Source organism: Aquila chrysaetos, chromosome 7, assembly GCF_900496995.4.
Source record: "Aquila chrysaetos chrysaetos chromosome 7, bAquChr1.4, whole genome shotgun sequence".
In the NCBI taxonomy this organism is placed as follows: domain Eukaryota; kingdom Metazoa; phylum Chordata; class Aves; order Accipitriformes; family Accipitridae; genus Aquila; species Aquila chrysaetos.
In genome coordinates this window covers 15,826,637-15,844,430 of record NC_044010.1, presented here as the reverse complement: position 1 = coordinate 15,844,430, position 17,794 = coordinate 15,826,637, and the positions used below count along the sequence as shown (strand labels likewise).

General features: G+C 45.8%; 2 protein-coding genes across 4 annotated transcripts in view; one reads left to right on the top strand and one right to left on the bottom strand.

The window, feature by feature from the left end:
• The window catches only part of POU2F1 (POU class 2 homeobox 1), a 144,747-nt gene that overhangs the window by 121,265 nt on the left and 5,688 nt on the right, over positions 1-17,794 (top strand). The window contains exons 18-19 of the transcript XR_005932893.1: positions 2,210-2,333; positions 3,583-3,719. The gene's annotated coding sequence lies outside the window, so the exon portion shown is untranslated. The remainder of the gene's footprint in view (positions 1-2,209; positions 2,334-3,582; positions 3,720-17,794) is intronic.
• Positions 666-17,794, bottom strand: part of CD247 (CD247 molecule) — a 64,198-nt gene continuing 47,069 nt past the window's right edge. Inside the window, exons 1-8 of one of the 3 annotated variants that reach the window (XM_030019589.2) lie at positions 15,172-15,662; positions 11,375-11,481; positions 8,557-8,610; positions 7,052-7,135; positions 6,303-6,338; positions 5,223-5,279; positions 3,244-3,285; positions 666-1,818 (exon numbers count right to left, since the gene is read on the bottom strand). In XM_030019589.2, the coding sequence (XP_029875449.1) occupies positions 1,753-1,818; positions 3,244-3,285; positions 5,223-5,279; positions 6,303-6,338; positions 7,052-7,135; positions 8,557-8,610; positions 11,375-11,401 (366 nt within the window). In that variant the 5' untranslated portion in view covers positions 11,402-11,481; positions 15,172-15,662 and the 3' untranslated portion in view covers positions 666-1,752. Of the gene's footprint in view, positions 1,819-3,243; positions 3,286-5,222; positions 5,280-6,302; positions 6,339-7,051; positions 7,136-8,556; positions 8,611-11,374; positions 11,482-15,171; positions 15,663-17,794 lie in introns of those variants that run through there. The other 2 variants (XM_030019587.2, XM_030019588.2) reach the window with 2 other exon arrangements.

The window sequence follows — 17,794 nt, the reverse complement described above, 5'->3', positions numbered from 1 at the left end:
TCTAGGAAATTCTTTGCAAGAAACATTCATTGCCATGCATAGGATGTCTCAGCTTACTTTTTTTGTGCTAATTTAGTATCTTTGAAATATTCTTCAAAAGCTACAAGCACCTACTGCAGGTACAGCTTTACTGCTTAAGAAGTTAGGCACAGCCTTTTAATTTACATAGAAGCAATTTCAGCAGGTTCTTCTGCTGCTAACCCAGTCCCTTAAGAAAGGAACAGGTAACCTCATCTGGGCAGTGCCTGCAGTGGCAGCTCTTGTTCCCGCAGTCTCGCTTTAGTCTCTGATCCCTCTGTCCGGACTGGTGGAATGAACTGGTCAGCTCCTGACCAGAGTTAAAATACCCTTTATTTTGCTGGGCTGTTTTTTGTCCTTGCTGAGTTGTTTAGAGGCTTCATTGCACAGTCTTCTAAGTCACTGGCAAAACCGAGGATGCAGCAGGAGGCGAGTGTCCCTGTTACCTTGGGCTTACAGCATTTTTCCAACATCCCATCCCACCTCCCAGGATGTGTTTAGAAGCTCCTGTGGGAATACTGTCCTCCTCAGCTTGCCTAGAAGATTATGCTGCTGGGTGTAAATTGGTCCAGCCAGCCTGAATGCATCAGCTTAATGAGCTTGTATCATTCCCACAGCTGTTCACTGTGTACACACACACACACAGGTCTTTGACACTAACTTTATTAATTCAGCAAAAATGCATTACATTGTTGAACTAGTATCTCTTTGGAATGATCCCTGCATCATCTTTTAAAGGTAAACTGACAATGGACTGGTTTGGAAACTGCATTTACATTGGCTTTTGTACGGTTTCTGTTGCCCAGAAGTGATAGTTTTGGTCTGTTTCTAACATCAGAATTGCCATACCAGCTCTTACAAGGGGAGTGTGTTCTGCAGTGATAGTTGCAGATGTTGCTAACGTGAGGGGGCAGACATTCCAGCCAAACCCTTCAGCCAAATGAGATTCACCAGGGTGAGTTTTCCTGGCTTTTCCAGTATTACTCTCTTTATCAGAGTCCATTCTCCTTGTTTTCATTGCAACAGGGGTATCTTCTGCATTCTGAGAAGTCTCTTTTTGCAGGTTACCTGGCTCTTGTTTAGCTCCAGGTGCTGGATGAGTGGCAATGCCATTGCTTGATCTTTTCTTGGAGCTTAGTGCTCTTTTTCTTCATATTGAAAAGCTGGCATTCGGTCTCTGTCCTTCACTACACTAACATCGCATCACTTTTTTCTTTAATTGTAAAAAGTCATCCTCCACTGAAACAGTTTTTAAAAGGTAAATTTAAAGCAAAAAGTTTAGCTGGCCTGTGTCAAATAGTCTTAAGATAAATACTACAGGAAATAACTACAGCCCTATCTTTACATGTTCTTTAAATCCAACGAAACCGTAGTTGCATGTCATGATACCCCTGGAAGGCAAGTAAGAGCTACGGAAACAGCTGTGTTTAGTAGGTGTGGTATGGTCCCACAACACAAATCTTACAAAAATCAGCCTAGTAACCACTGCTGTTGGAAACAACTTTAACAGATATGTACACTTTAATAGCTAAAGCTTGCAGTTACATGATTCAGGAGGGAAGGGAGAAGGGACTGACCAAGTCCAGACATACTCCCTCTGCGCACCAACCAAAGTAGGTTTTTGCACGGAGAAAATACACAGCATTTGTTTTGGATGAACAAGGCTTTCTCTCCTCTCCTTCCCAAAGCAGGTGGGCATCTCCTACTCTTGCCCATCCCATCTGTGACTCCCATTTAGCGGGGGGGCAAAGGCTGCATTTGGAGAGCATCATAAGTGTCCTTGGTCGCTGAACTGAGTCCCTGAAAAACAGAAAAACAGGTGAGGTACGAGTGTGAGTGCTTAGTTCTCCCCATCTGACTGGCCAGGAACAGGGTGGCAGGGGCTCAGTAGCATAATTCTAATTTTTTTTTTTTTTTTCTACAGAGGTTTTTATTCATGAGTGATTCCTTAGTCTTTGTATGGTATCAATAGCTATCACTTACCTGAAGGCAAGATGCATCCTGAATAACTGTTATGAACATATGACTACAGCAACTCATCCTCACTGGTTAGATAGATCTTTAGAGTACGTTTTATTTGCATATTATTGACTATTAAGAGCTAACTGATGCTAGAGTGAACCTTGTCTGCTAACTAAATGAATAGACATCAAATCATGAACTTTCTTCTCTGGACTTCTCTTTAATTTAGAAGGGAAGTCAGATGCAACTCTAAGTTGGCAGCAGGGCTTCAGATGGCTGTGAACCCTGGGAAGCATCCCCTTGCACCCCTTCCTGCGATGCAGCAGTCCTCCTGCCAGCCTGCTCTGGTGGTGGTAAGTCAGCTGTAACGTGTGAGTTACAGTCACAGGTCAGCCACGGAGGCTGCCAGAGCAGAGGTAACCAGGGCTTCTGAGAGTGAGGATTTAGTAAGACAGGTGGTACCCACTTGTAAAACTTCTAGCTACCGTTCACTCCACTCCTCTGCTATGAATATTTAGTGGCATACTGAGTACAATGATAAGATAGTGCTTCTTATCAGCTACCTGTGACTATCTCAGTAGAGCAGGTTTTGAAGAAAGATGCCATTAGCTACAAATATGCCGTGTTACAGGAAAACTTCCTGGCATGTGCTGCATCAGAAGAACTTTTTTATATATATTTTATTTTTGTCATTTTGAGATGTCAGTGGCAATGTACAGGCTTCTACAGAAAGTAAAATGCATTTTGGAACAATTCTGTATGGTGGCCCAGATAAGGCCTTACTGATGGACTCCTTGCCCTCTGTTATGTGTGTGCAACACTGAACCCCCCCCAGTGCACCAAGGGGCTGGAGGTGCTCACCAGTTTGTGCTCCGTACGCTATAGCGAGATGGGCTGAACCACGACAGCTGTTTGGCAACCTGAAGGTTTCCATTTAAGCAGTAAACAATTCTGAGACCGAACTGTATGCATCATCTGCCGCAGTGAAAAGGTGGTTCTCCAAGCTGCAGGACTGTGGAAATAGTTCCTGCCAGAGCAGCTAAACAAGTGTTCCTGCCAGTTGTATTTAGAATTGTGCAGCCACTTTATCGAAGTACCAGCAGTGTGGTCTTTGCCCTAAATCTGAGTAACTATCCTCAGAAAAGTGCTTTGAAAGCTCTGCTTCATCATGCATCGTTAACAGTGCAGTTAGGTATGTAACTACAGGCTACGATTAAGCCATGAAGCTAGATGAGGGGAGCAGCTGCTGGATGTGTTGCCTACCTGGTAGACACCTTCATTCCCTTTGCCTCGCCGCCTCTGCTGCTTTGGGAAAGAAAAGCAAGCATAGATTAATGGGTGCTTTCACGATTATGCAAAATGAAAGAAACCGCCGACTTCCCCCATCCTGTACTGAGGGTCAGCAGCTGTGGTTGGCCTGGACACCCACTGCGCAGGAGGGAAAGCACCTGCTAAGTCTGGACCGGCTCAGACATGCTGCAAGGGCTGTGAAGGAGAAAATAGCAAGGATTGGAAATAAAAGGAAGTTATTTTGGTTTGCTGACATATTTTCCTGTCATACTGTTATAATGCCGCTATTTCTTTGATTTCCTGTATGTATAGAGATTTGGCAGTGTTCCTATAGACACCGATTGTTTCATGAGCTGAAGCCACACCGGGAAGAAATGGGGCTGTGTTTTCCGAGTTACTGCACGTCAGCTGGTGTCCGAGGGACTCTGCCCTCTATTGGACAGACATGGGTAAGTAAGTAAATTCTCCCGCACACCTTTTGTAAGCTCTCTAGATGTTCAAAGGAGCTGCAGAAAAGGCTGTCTGAGGACAAAGTCACAGAGGATTCAGTAAAATAGGTACTGGGCCTGTCATCGTACAAATAGAGCACACAAACAAGGTCACTCAGACCAACCAGGTAAAAAGAAAAACCTCCTCCTTGAACCCACTTGCTGCTGCAGTCCCAGGGGCAGGGGGAGCTGCCAGGCAAAGTAGCCAATTTGTGCACAAGAGTGCAATTTCCAAGTGAGAATCAGGGACAGCAGAGCTCACAGCCCCCTGGATGGAGGCTGGCATGTCAAGCCTATGGCCCCACCGCAGCAGAGTACTGATTGTATCACAAACACATGGCAAGGAGTAGTGCCTGCCACAATTAAAATAGCAGCAGCCTGTTAAATGATCATATATCTAGAAAGAGGCAAGGGGTTTGGTGTTCCCATCCCCCCAGTAACAGAAACATTCATAAAAACATGGTGCGACTTTATAAACCCATAGCTCGTAACTTGACTATGAACTTGACTATGGCAGAGGGGTATTAGAATAAAAAAGGGGAGGGGATTAAATATTGGTGTTGCTTCAGCATTTCTCAACACTAAACTTTGTTTTGAAATACCCCTTTTTTCATGTTTCAGAGGGAAATGAAAGGTTATATATAAGACACTTTGACATAAAATAGAACCTGTGTAGGTCACAGCAATTTTTCATTTTGCCATGAACAGTGTCCCCAGATGGTTTGTTTTCAACACAAGCTTCCCTCCCCCAGCAGTTTATGCACCGAGCTAAAACTATCCATTTGCCGCTAGCTTGAGATATACCTGATGTGTTCCTTCTTAAACATTTGAGAGTAGAGGAAGGAGAATGTTTCCCCCATTACTTTTCTGAAGAGAGGTACAAGGAGAAGCCTGCAAATGCTTACTTGTGTCGATAAAGCAGACCAGCCTCGACAGCCCATAGAGGGGAAACTGAACCTCCAGCTCTGAATTGCCCTGGAGCAAGGTCCTCAACTAATGTGAGTTGCTGGGCCACAGATGTTGCAGCACGTGAAACCAGATATTTTCTTCAACTATTCCTCACCCATCTCATACCCTCTGACTCCTCAGCTGGGGCAGCTATCAGAATTTTTCTGTCCAAAAGTTGAAATGTTTTCCCTTGACATTATTCAATCTGCCCAGGGACAGTGCTGGTGTACAGGCTGTGTTTCTAACATTGATGGGACAAAGCTTACTGTCTGATCTCAAACTTGTTTTATGGCTACTATAACGCTATAGCTACATGCCTGTCCTACTGCTGCACCAAACACACTGGTTACTACAGGAAACAGGTAATTGGTCTCAGCTGTGCCTGTACATGCTGTGCAACACAGGGACTTCCTTGTGCAAGGCACCTACGTGCAGCTGGGGCTACTGCTCTGTAAGGGACTGACACTGAAGAATTTTTCATCCCAGGCTTTCACCAGGAAGGAAAGTAGGACTCACCTCTCCCTTCATTCCGATTTCACTGTATGCCTCACCCATCTTGTCCTTCTGCAGTGACTGCAAGCAGAGAGGGGGAAAGAGTCAACATGTTACTGCAAAAGCCAAGCCAACCCCTGGGTGACTGCACTCCAAGCCTGTGCTTCTGGGGCTGCCCTGCCTTCAAAGCTTCATTATATTGCAAAGAAGGGACAGTGGTGGGACTTGACCGACGTGCTTTTAAGTAGATGCTATATGTGATCAAATTTGCTTAGCGTATCAATACCACCTCATCTCCAAACACTTAAATGAATATAACTCTACCCTCAACCAAGTCATTTATCTAGACTAGCACCAGATCCTACAATCAAAGCTCTCCAAAGAAAAGCTTTAAGCAGTATTTGTTCAGGAGACAGACCTAAACATGCAGCTCAGGCCCAGAGAAAAGGGAAGTCTAACACTGCAGGGTGAAGGTTAAGAAAGAGGAGCTCTTCCTTCCTCCATCCAGGGAAGCAGTTCCCAAATGTTTACGACCAGCTGTGATCAGAGTTTCTGATTCAGTAGTGATGAAGGCCAGTCTTGGAAAGAAGCTCACTTCTCAGCAAGCACCAAACACCCAGAAAAACCTGAGTTAAGACATAAGCATTAGCATTCATGTATCTATCCTTTGGAATCCAGACCACCACATTCAGCCAGAGTTAAATCAATTAAATCAACAGGCTCCTAAGCAGCCACTCTGAGATGCACTGGCATTTGGCCTTTGTCAGAGAACAGTCAGGAGAGGCTGGAGAACAAGCGCATAAAATACTGCAGCATCAGTCATGTGAGATGCAGGTTGGTTAGTCACTAACGGTTAACATAAAGGGATCAGCAGGTATCTTGATCCAAATTCTTTTCCTTATCCACCCAGGTAGTCAATGGTTTTGTCTTACGGTGGAGAAGGGAGCAGAAATTTTCTAGCAAAAGGGGAAGGTAGGAGGGAAGTCTTTGAAAGCAACTGTTAAGTTTGAACCAAAGCTGAAATTGGGGGGGAAGGGGGAGAGTCTCCTATGAAAGAGAAACTCCTATTTCCAGCCACCCCTCCCTCCAGCTCTCACTACTCACAGTGTAGACAGTGTCCTGAGGGTTCTTTCTTCTCTGCTGTAAAACAAAAGAAGAAAGTTGCCTATGTGTTGCACTACCAGCATCCCCAACCACCTTGTATGTGCCTGTGCATTTGCTCTAAGGCACAGCTACAGCTCTATGGGGGTGCCATGCCTGTTACAGCCCATCTTGCCTCCACCCCTAAGGCTCTGTTAAGACAACTTGTTCTCTGGAAAATTAAATTAGTTTTAATAATTGATAAAACTTAGCTCTTCTCTGCTCAATCCCTACATCTGTCACCTGCAGGCAACCCCTACACACCGATGCAGAAGGTTTCCCCTCCTTTTTCCTTTGAAACTGTTGGGCTCTGCAGCAGAAACAGTTGTTTTGGCTGCTGCTTTACTTTTCTTGGCACTTGTTTGGCAGCATCACAAGCAGCGAGCTCTCGTGAAACACCCACTCCTGCCTTGCCTGCTCCACATCCGCCCCAAGGTTGGGTGTCACTTCCTATTCTGGGTGGCTGCAAGCTCTCAGCAAAGTGATGGGGGGCACAAGGGGCAAAGATCAAAGGGGAAGGGGGAAGGTTTGCTCTTGTCCCCGCCTGCTGCCAGCTGCCTGAGTTACTACACAGATCTTGCCATTCCCTCTCCAGGAAGGCACTTGTGTTTAGCAAACACATGATGACTGCCTGCATGTCTAAACAGCGGTTAGACACAAGAAGGAAGGCACCAGATTAAAAGAAAAAAGGTGCATGTGTGGGAGGAAGTTACCTGGTGTCTCCCACCCAGCTCAGGGTCTGCACCTCGCTTTGCCCCCAGAACATCATATTCATCTCTGTGTCCACGAGACAGTTTCTGAAACAAGGAAGCAAGAAGCAGTGACGGTCATTATGATGATGAGAAAATAGATCTTGACTTAACACAGGAAAAGAAAGGGAACCCAGCTTGGTGTCCAACTTCATGAGTACTATAACAGAGCTAGAAATTATTTTTACCCTTAATGCAACTGTCAACAAAAATGTCTACAACTAAGCCATGGAACTGATAGAGTAGTCTGTGCTGCACAAAACTGCAAGCCATTGCATCAAGAACATTCCTTAAGTAGAAATGACCTGAAAATGAGAGTGCGTGAGAGGGAGGGACTCTGACTTCCATGCTTTCTCTCCCACTGGTGGGTGAAGATCCATGAGCTTGATTTTTCTTGCAGAGCAGCTCAATTAAATTTGCATCAAGAAGCTATAGCAATTTGATGCCCAACACACTTCTTAGCTGGGAAATGTTACCTTGGAAGAGGGCAAAGGAGAGATTTCAAGTCAGAATAACACAGCTGAAAGAGTGCTATTAAAGGGTGACAGGCAACACTCCTTAAACTGAAAAAAATGCATTAGTGTTCATACATTACACAGTTAAACAGTAGAACTCATCACAGGATGTGGCTATGGTCAAAAGCGTGAGAGAAAAAAATTAAAATCAAAAGACAACTAGACATAGCAAAAATAGCTGAAGTTTAATGCTGCCATGAGTGAGCAATTTAGCTAGGAATGACAGACAGGATCTTGTCTCAGTCCTCTTTCACTGCCTAAAAAGTCATCTGTTGCTGGCTACGATCAGGGTACAGTGGACGAGGCACACCTCTGGTATGATCTGGTACAACAGGAAAGCTCTGGGACGAAGACAGCTTGGGCTGTGATGACTCAGGCTCCACCCACTCGATGATACAAGAGCTGCAGTTGCCCAAAGTCAGCAACACGGCATTCCTGGGCGTTTGCCCTTTCTCCAGCCCACGTCAAATAACATCGGCAACATGGGTGGTGGCGTGCCTGTGAGTGGCCCAGGGAACGGTGATCAGCAAGAGCTGCAAGCCAATCGCAGAGGGTCAGGTGAGAAATTGGGGGGTGCACATCATATATAACAGTCCAGTGCCTGCACACGCACACAGAGCTCTCACAGACACGTTACGTGGAGCAGCACACCGAGCACTGACTCTGAAACGGTCTGGGTTCCTGGTATACCTTCAGCTCAGTGGATCAAATCGGGAACCTACAGCCGATATATCTATCTAGCATCCAGCCAAATAAGTGACAACAGAACCTGCCCTTGTGGGGTTTTATCTTTCCTCCTTAAAACTGCTGTGCTGCACACCTCAGTATAGCGTTTTTCATTAGGTGGGTCATCCAGAGTGTTTCTGATCCACAGGCAATTCATTATCTATAAGCACCCAGAAAGGTCCGTCTGGGTAACAGATTTGAAAACAAACAAAAGCAGTAGTTACTTACATTATACACATCATCCTGTCCTGGTCGCAGCTGTGGTTCAGAGGCTTGGCTAAGCTGGAAGAGAGACCATACCATGAGCAGAGAGACAGAGGCTCCGTTCAGTCTTTTTGTTCCCTCTCTCCTACAAGTTACTCTCATCAGAAACAGGGCAACCCATAAGCAGTCCTACCTGTGGCACCAGTGGGGATACAGGCAATACAAGTCACAGCTGCACTGACACTTTTATCCACACACCAGGTTGCTCTCAGCAGCCAGGTCATTTTACTTGCATAACACCACTTCACAGCTACGCAAAGCATATGAGTTTGGGATTTTTTTTTTACCCCTCCACTGATTTTGCATTCCTATTCTGTGCATATCATAATCCTGTGCTATCAGAAGTCTCTCCATCAGGATATAAAATCATAATTGATGCCTGTATTAAGAAAAAATGGGTATCTGGGGCTGCTAATAACCAAAAGCACCCCCTGAGACCGCAGTCCTCCAGGAAAAGTGCTGCCTGCAGAGTTCCTGGGTGCCCTCACCTTCAGAGGGTGCAGGGGATCCCTGCACTCCTCTGGAGCGGCACCTGGCTTGCGGGGCTGCAGTGCCACCACAGTTAGTTGGCATGAGTGGCAACTAACCAGTATGTAAAGGATTTCCCTTCTGTAGCTACTCTTTGGCTCAGCTCCTCACAGTATTTATTTATGAGCAGTTAATTGCTAAGCCAAACTTTCAGGTAAAAAGGGGCAGTTTTAGGTCAGTGAGAGCAGCTAGCTTGTGTTCCAATCTTTAAAAAAAAAAAAAATTGTCAAAGTACATTCTGCATTGCTTTAGCCTTGTTAAATTTCTTATTAAAAGTAACTTTCTAGCTAGGTTTGTCTTTAGGCATAGGAAAAACTTGACTTTGTTTTTTAAATTTGTATTCATAGTAATTACAAGTTACCTACTCCACCCCTTGCCCTGTAAAAGTGCCATTATAGTCCCTGAACCTTTGGCGAGACCAGTAATTTACCAAGCATGTAGCCCACATTTCTTGCAACAGAGACTAAACGTTCACATGCATTGATTGGCCATGTGCTCCATCAATAAAAAGCTCACAACAGAGATGAGGCTGTGCCATTAGCAAAAGCCTCCACAAACCATTCCTTTGGCCAAGAGATGAGGTGAGAGATGTGACACAGCTTGGAAGATTTCTAAAAAACTCCTAGGTTTGGGACAAGACAAAGGCCCCTCAGGAAATGCCCCACCAGCTTCTTGGTGCTTTGTGGTGGCGTTTCAGCTGCAGTGCCTCTGCTGCTTTTGGCTGCAAGGCTCCAGCGTAACCACAGGCATGGCTCTCCCCTTCCTTCTGCTGCCTTCCCTCATGCAGCAGCTTACTTGGTACAGCTGAACACTACACGTGTTACCAGCAAACAGCTAGGCACACCAGGAAGACAGCTAGCGCTCCCAGACCTAAAGGATGGGATGCTGCCTCTGACCAGGAGCCATTTCCAGCTCCAGCTCTGCCCCTGCAGGAAGCCCCGGTGGGAGAAACCACACTAGTTTCTGCCCCTGCAGCAGCATGCTTAAGACACGCTCTGGGTGGGAAAGAGCGGCTGGCGAGCGCACCGCGGTTGCGGCAGCTCCTTGTGCCAGGTTCACGCTCCTCCTTGGATGCTTTGCCAAGCCCTCCTTAACTATTGCGCTTTCACCCTGCACTGGGCGAGGTGCACAGCTCCTGCCGGCAGGTACAGTGCACACTGTGTGTGCCGCAGCAGCAATTCCCTCTAGCAGCCTCAAAAAGACTTCAAGTCTCAGAGCAGCGCTTTCACCTGCAGTCAGGATTTACGCTGGCAACAAAAAAGGTTTCTCCTTCTCCATTACTGAGTTCTGCTCATTTCCTCCAAACACCCCTCTCTCCCTCTGGGTTCAGCGCTGGCTTTACAGTCCTGAGAGAAGATCCCGCTGCAGAGCCAGTGGGGCACCAGCAGCAGCACATCACCCTGTCAGGGCTCCTGCTGGTGATCTCAGCCACGACCTGGTGAGAAGCAAGCCAAGATCCCAAGCACAGCTTGGGATCATCCCCTTTGCTTCTGGGGGAAGGCTAAGCCAGGTGTACAGACAGCGGCCAAGACACCTTTTCACCTGCTCAGGCTTGGCAAAAAGCACCATTGCATTGGAGTGCTTTGTGCTGGGGAGAGGCAGACAGCTCCTCTCCTATGATTAACAGAGCTCTCAGAGCATGTACATGTCTGGAAATGTACATACCTCCATTACATTACATTATCTTCGTCCGTGGAAGTGCACTAAAGGCACTAAGTGTCTCCCTAGATGCTGAACAGCTGCTGGATAGTAACAACAGCCCATCAAGTTGTGTCCATTCTGTCCCCCTGACTGCTCTGCTGTGGTTGTTAGGGTTATATCATTTGCATCATCACACTCATACTATCAAAGATGTCTGACTTCTTGAGACATTTTAGTACATCCTTCACAAGCATGGCATTTATCCTGAATTTTCTGTATATCCCCTCCTCTCTTTCCAATGACAAAGCAGCAGAAGAAACCACATCACTGTTGATGAGGCATTTCTCAGCTACAATATCTAGAATCTCTGACTGCATCCATAACTAGGCTCAAAACACTCATATACTCTCTTCCTCTCCATCCATGAACCTTCAGAAAGAACTTCCCCAGATTGTTGAGGCTGACACCAGAAAAGGAAGAAAGTAAAAAAGCAAAAAAGAAAAAGAAAGTTCTTATTCAGAGAGACATGCTTCCTCTCCACCCCCACTTTCCAGTTCAGCCCAACTTGTTTACACCACCAAAGCCAAATACATCAGTGTTTGGATAGACTGACCTTTGCTTTCACAAAAAGGGCTGTCATGACGACTGCGTAAATGAAGAGGAATCCATCCAGTAAGTAGCAGAGTCTTGGGTCTGTCAGTCCAAGAACTGGTACAGCATCTGTATAAAAACATCAGATACATCAACAAACAAGGCCATATGTATCACTGGGTGCTTGATGGCATAGATGTGGCAGTGCTGCATAGAGCTTCATGAAAAAATAGCCAGTATGAGGGCAAGTCTGTCCATTTGCAAAGAAGATGGAAATCTGAATAAGAATCACAGGATTAATTAGGTCGGAAAGGACCACTGCAGGTCCAACCCTCTCTCTAAACAACATCAGTTAGACCAGGCTGTCCAGGACCTCAGCCAGCTGAGTTAGAGTATCTCCAAGGATAGAAATGTTTGCAACCTCCCTCAACCAATACAGGACATTTTACCCAGAGTTTCCCACCCACAGAGTCCAGGCTCTGCTCCCTGCAGCTTGCAGGCACGGGGCAGGGAGCGAGCACAGGATCTGCATGGAGATAACCAAGGATTACTAACACCACAGTTACTGCACAAAAGCCTCACACAGAGCATTTGTTTTCTGGGAAAACCCAGCAGCGTCTCCTGCAGGGATTCATTACTGGGCCTGGTTAGATTCCTTCATCAACTAAAACTTGTGTGCTTGTGTGTGCGTGTGAGAAAATATGTCTGTTTGGGCAAAATTTTAAGGAAGGTCTTCTCGGGACAAAATTTTGTGTTAAATGTAAAGGAGATTGACACCACCATAGTCAGCTGGAGATCCAGGCTGAAATCGCTACTCTTCTTTATTCAGAAGAGGAATTTAAAGATGCATCTCCTGTATCCCAGGTTATATATTGTAACTGTAAAGCTGCAGTGTCTTCTCTGTGAGGGTTCTCTTGGGCTCCCAGTTTGGGGTTGTTGAAGACCATTAATCATGAGAAGGGAACTATGGGCAGGAGAGACAGACTTTTAACCCCAGATGTCAGGACACATCCATGAGATACCCATGAGACACACTGATGTGCTTTTGGTTTGAGAGAAAGGTTTTAAACCTGAATTCCCTCCACAGGAACTTCAGCTGGCTGCCCCCCAAAGATTTTTATTTGTATTTGTTTTTAAAAGAAGTGTTAAAACTTTTCTGAGAGAGAAAAATCTACTATTACCCTAATTGAGAGTTCAATAAAATTGTTACTCAGAAGATGTTGATGTTCATTTCCTAGTCAACATTGCATATGTTTATATCCTGACCGCATCAAGTGGGGCACAGTAATATTGTTGGTTTTCAACAGCTAAAACAGATTAAACTGCCCCTGTATCAGTTTGTAAACATTCAGTAAGTTCACAAATGTATCTAAAAAAAATCAAAGCAGTTCAGGTCAAGAAGCCTAATTAACTATAGATCCAATATGCAGCTCCAGGTCCATCCCCAAAGGAAAAGCTGTACTGCACAGTTATTAAAAAAAAAAAAACACTTAAAAATGATTCTGAGATGCACTTTGTACAAAGAATTGTAGGGAGTTCAAAAGAGAAAGACAAGAATGATCAAGAGCCTTCGATGTGAAGCCCTTCGATGAAGATAAATTGAAAAGAATTGCTATGATTCATCTCCTTCCTAAGGTGAACAAAGTATGGCAATTCTTATTAACCACATGTGATGGAGGGTAGCTGAACCACTCAGTGCAGTGCTTCAAGGTGCTGAGTTAGTCCAGTGCTGAGAGTGGGACCATTCTGCATGCTGGGGTATCTCCCTGGCCCATTGAGCCATGCTGATGATTTCATTAGAAGAAACTTGCAGAAGACATTCAGGCAGTATGCACTCACCACCATGAGGAAGTCGCCTTCACAGAAATAAAGTTAATGATGATGGCCTGTTGCTCTGCTCAAGCATGCAATTTGTATAAAGCATGACTGAAAAGCCATGCCTGGATACTTGGTAATGTAATTGTAAATTATCAAGCAGATGATGATACGATCACTGTTCCCACTGAGAGCCTAACACAGCCAGAAAAAAACCCCCACCACACTTTCAAACGATTTGTTTGCTTGTCTGAACTAGAGTTTGGATTCTTTTTTTTTTAATCATGTGTCTAGAAACAAATCCATGGAAATAAATTAAGATCCTAGATGGTTTTCCTTCTTCCCCTCCTATTATTTAAAAAAAACAAAGTTCAAAGCACTTTATAAACAATAACCTTCACCACATTTTTTTCAGGATTATAAAACCTGATATACATGGGGTAAACGGAGACAGAGAGATTAATTTATCTGCCCAACACTGTATATTAAACCAACAAACAAGCTGAGATTAGCTTCCTAGAGATTTTCTTCTAAACAGCCACAGCACAATATTTTACACTAGAGTTGATTCAACACAAAACCAGCTTGAATCGTATTAGACTTGGTAGCTAAAATGCAGCATTGGGGAATACAGCTGTACAACATCCAGAAGCAGTTTGTTTCTATCAGTAACTGAGCTGCTTGCACACAGTGCAGCAATCTGCCCCAGCATACCCTGGCCTCAATCAAGCTGGATGTGTCCAGAAGCAGATCAGGGTTTTCCGGCGCTGTCCCCAGATCAGAAATACAATGCAAGGAAAGCAAGCAGCCTAGCACAGAGTCAGGAAGCCTAGGTGTATCTGAGATGCTACTGAAGGCGGCTTTGGGGATCCTGGCCCTGACTTCCCTCTTCCTGTACCAAAGCAGGGGACGTTCATACTGTCATCTCAAGTCCAGTATTTCTCCAGCACTAATAAACTCCCCAGACCAGGAGGAGCTCAAGCAGGAGATGTAGAGGACTATGGAGGAGAAGTCAAGAGTGCAGGGGACTTAGCTGTGACTCCGTGTCAGCCGTGGTCAACCTTGGCTGACTCTGTGGAGCCACCCAAGTGCCTACACGGTGCTTACCTGGGGCAGCCCGGCTTCCAGCACCCCAGGTAATAGATTAAAGCTGTTCAGTGAGGGAAATCCTGCTAGACATAGTCTGGCTGTGATGGTTCCTGGAAAAATACGTATTGAGCCAATGATAAAGTCCAATGTTTAGAAACCAAGAAAATGAATTAGTTCATGTCTTTTCCTTCCTTAATATGTTTGATTTCTGTATTCTTTTAAAAAAAAAGGTACAAAGCACTTTCTAAATAATAACCTTTGCAACAGCTTTCCGGATTAGAAAGCAAGAGAGAGAAAGAAAAAAGACAAAAGATACAAAGCCTATTGAAACAAAGGTCAAAGAGATACAAAGCGTAACAAACAAGTAGCAGTTAAAACAGCATCCATTCATATGAACAGGATCAGTTTACATTTTTAAATTGCTAGAGGAAGGGTTACTGTCTCTTCAATGTTTGCACAACATGCACAAACAGAAGGCCAGTCCCTTAGGCACGACCAAAATGTACTCTCTGCCCTTCATCAGCCCTGAGCCATGGTGTGGGGAGCTGAGGCCAAGGTCACGCCGCTGCAGTGGATGGGCTGATGATGGAAGCTGGGCAGAGCCAAGCCTGCCAGCCTTGAGGGAACAGTCATACTCAGCTGCCTCATACAGACCAAAGCACAAATAATGAACATTTCACTGATAATTCCCACTCTGTTAACCTTACAGATTACCCAGCGCCTACTGTGAGTTGCACAGCATCTTTTCAATATCCATATACCAGTGTTTTACCAGTCCAAATTTCAGCAGTCCAGTAAAACACAGCAGGATTTTAAAGCAAGATGTCTAAGTACAGGCACATGGCACAGCTAACATCAAGTCACAGGCCAGCAGGGAATACAGTTAGGTTCCATTGTAAATGATGTCAAGCTTACTGCTTAAATGTGGCTCAGACAAACAGCATCTCTCTCTCCAGGCATCAAAAAGGAGTTGAGTCACAAGTCAACATCTAGGTACACAAATACACAAGGGCTTAAGGATGAGGTCAAAGTGGTGCTCTTGCTCGGGAGGGAAGCAAGCTCTGAAGGAATAACAGTTAGAAAGTTTGTACTTATTCCTGCTCACCACGTCCTCCTATGCAAGTAGCTGCACAGTTAGATCTCCCATTGCACGGCGGGGATGACATTTACTCGTAGACTGTCGGGATGTGAAGGAAGACCAGAAACAAACTATGCAATTTACAGCATTAGGTAATTACGGGTTTTTTTAGGAGTTTGTACAGGAGAAGCTATGGAAAGCTTTGTACAAGGAGCTGACACAGGATGAGCAAGGACTGATGGAGCCATAGCAGATGAGGTAGCGGGAAAGAAGATGGAGTCAGTAAGGGGAGCACTGCTTTGTTTTGTGAAAAGGTTGCCAGCCCTTCTCAATCCCAAATCCCAGCTGCCTGCCACCACAATTGGGGCTCTTTCCCAAGCTGCACTTCTGCCCCTGAAAAGTTTCTTCCCAGCACCTCCTAATTCCAAACCCTGGACTTCTGTTCCCCTTTTCTTCTCTCCTCCCGCCCAGCGATGCAGCCCTGCCCTCGGCTGTGCTGGGGCACTCTCTCGTGCTGCTGCAGGTCCGTGCCCACACATGCCCGGACCCCGCGCTGGCACACCTCCCTCATCCTGCTCCACACACCCCCCCGGAGCAACACTGCCAGCACCCCGCAACAACCCCCTGCGGCCTTTTACTTTTTAAAGTAGGGGGGGAAGGAAAAAAAAAAAAAATTCACACCAACTGCTAGTGACAAGCGAGTGAGAAAAAACCCTCTAGCAACAGACCAACAGCAACCCTGGTAGCCGAAGGAGAGGAAGCCCGGGGGCCAGCGAGGGAGGCCGTGCTGCGGGCACCCGCCTCGCGAGCGCTGCGTGGCAGCCCGCCCTGCGCAGTGTGGTTTCGGAGAACAGCTTCAACCCCCTGGCTCAGGCCCAGCACCAGCTTTCCTGCACGCGGCCGCGGGTTTATCTCCGGCCACCTGCCCACCCGCTGCCTGCACGTGCCGCCAGCCGCTCCCCTGCTCCAGGCTCGGAGACAGCTGGGGAGTCCCGAAACTCACATCCAGACGCATCTGCCCTGCTCCAAAACGTGGCACCATCGGCGGATGCTGCACCCCAAGGCTGCCTGGGCCCCGGTCCACAAGGCTGGCCGCCTCTGCCAGCTCAATGCAGCCAGTGCCAATGGGGATCTGCTGAAGCAAATCACTGAAACACAGCCTGGATCCTTGAAACACACTGGCGCATTTTTTTTAAATAGGATTTTACCCCTCCGACATTTTTAGTGTGCATCTGGATTGAGTTAGACTATGATTCCTGGTAATAGTTCAAGAAATACAGACCGTAGAAGCTGAACTACTTGTAAATTCAGATCAGATCCATCTACCGTAACATTTTCTCTCCCATGGCCCTCATTAAGTGATTCATTTAAGGGTTTTATTTTTAGGGGTTACCAAAATTCAGTGACACAGTTATAAATGCAGAGTTTTATCTTCCCTAAAACTGAGTTTTTCAGTCAAGCCCATGAAAACCAGTCCCAGCATGAAAGATTTATTGATGCAACTGCAGTTACATAGAAGGTGTTTAAAGGCAGAAACTGAAGAGCCTTCTCCCAGCAGCTGAGATCTGCCACAGCTGCACCCCACAGCAAAGCAAGCAGCATTTCTCAGATGCTACTGTCCTCCACCAACAGTGACCCAAGGGACTCATGGTCACTGTGTGCAATTCACCTCACTTCTACCCCTTATCTTCCAAAAACCACTTGTTGCAGGTTTGTGTTGCCAGACTCCCCCAGAGGACAGACTTTCACAGCTGTGGGTGCCGCCACCACCACACCACACATCAGGCACCCACCAGATTTTCTCTGTGGAGGTCAAATGCAGGGAGAGCCTGGGTGAGACGGATCTTGCCTCCCTTGCCAAAACCAAGATGCTGAACCCAAGATCACTGCCTGGGCTTGGGGTAGAAATGGGAGAGAGATGAGCACCCCACATGGTGCTTCACTTCAGGTGTATACAGGCTGGCATTGAAGAGACAGCCCAGACTAAATGCCTAAAAGTTAACCACTTAAAATTATGAACTATAATCCTGTTCATAAAGAACATATCTTCCCATGCGTTTATTTATTTATATATTTCTATGCTTTTTACTCATAGATATAAATAATAAACAAAACTGGGACACTCCAAGACTGAAGAAGCAGAGGCCAAATTCATCCTTCCCTCACAGAATGAAGAGGGTCCTCCATCCCATTGTTTGGGCATATTGATGGAAAAATCTGAGCAAAAACGACTGAGGGAATCAAAGGCCTGGATTACACCACGCATGGTATATTAACAGGTCTGATGTGCACGGTAGCCAGTTAACAGAAATGAGTGAAGTGAAAGGCATCCCTTGCATCAAACCAAGTATGTGAAGTCATGAGGCTCCCTTTATGCAGAAGCTAAAGATAGTCCTGTTGATCATTAAATTATATTAAGATTACAGGGCTAAGTAACACTTTCAACATAAAACTTCCCCA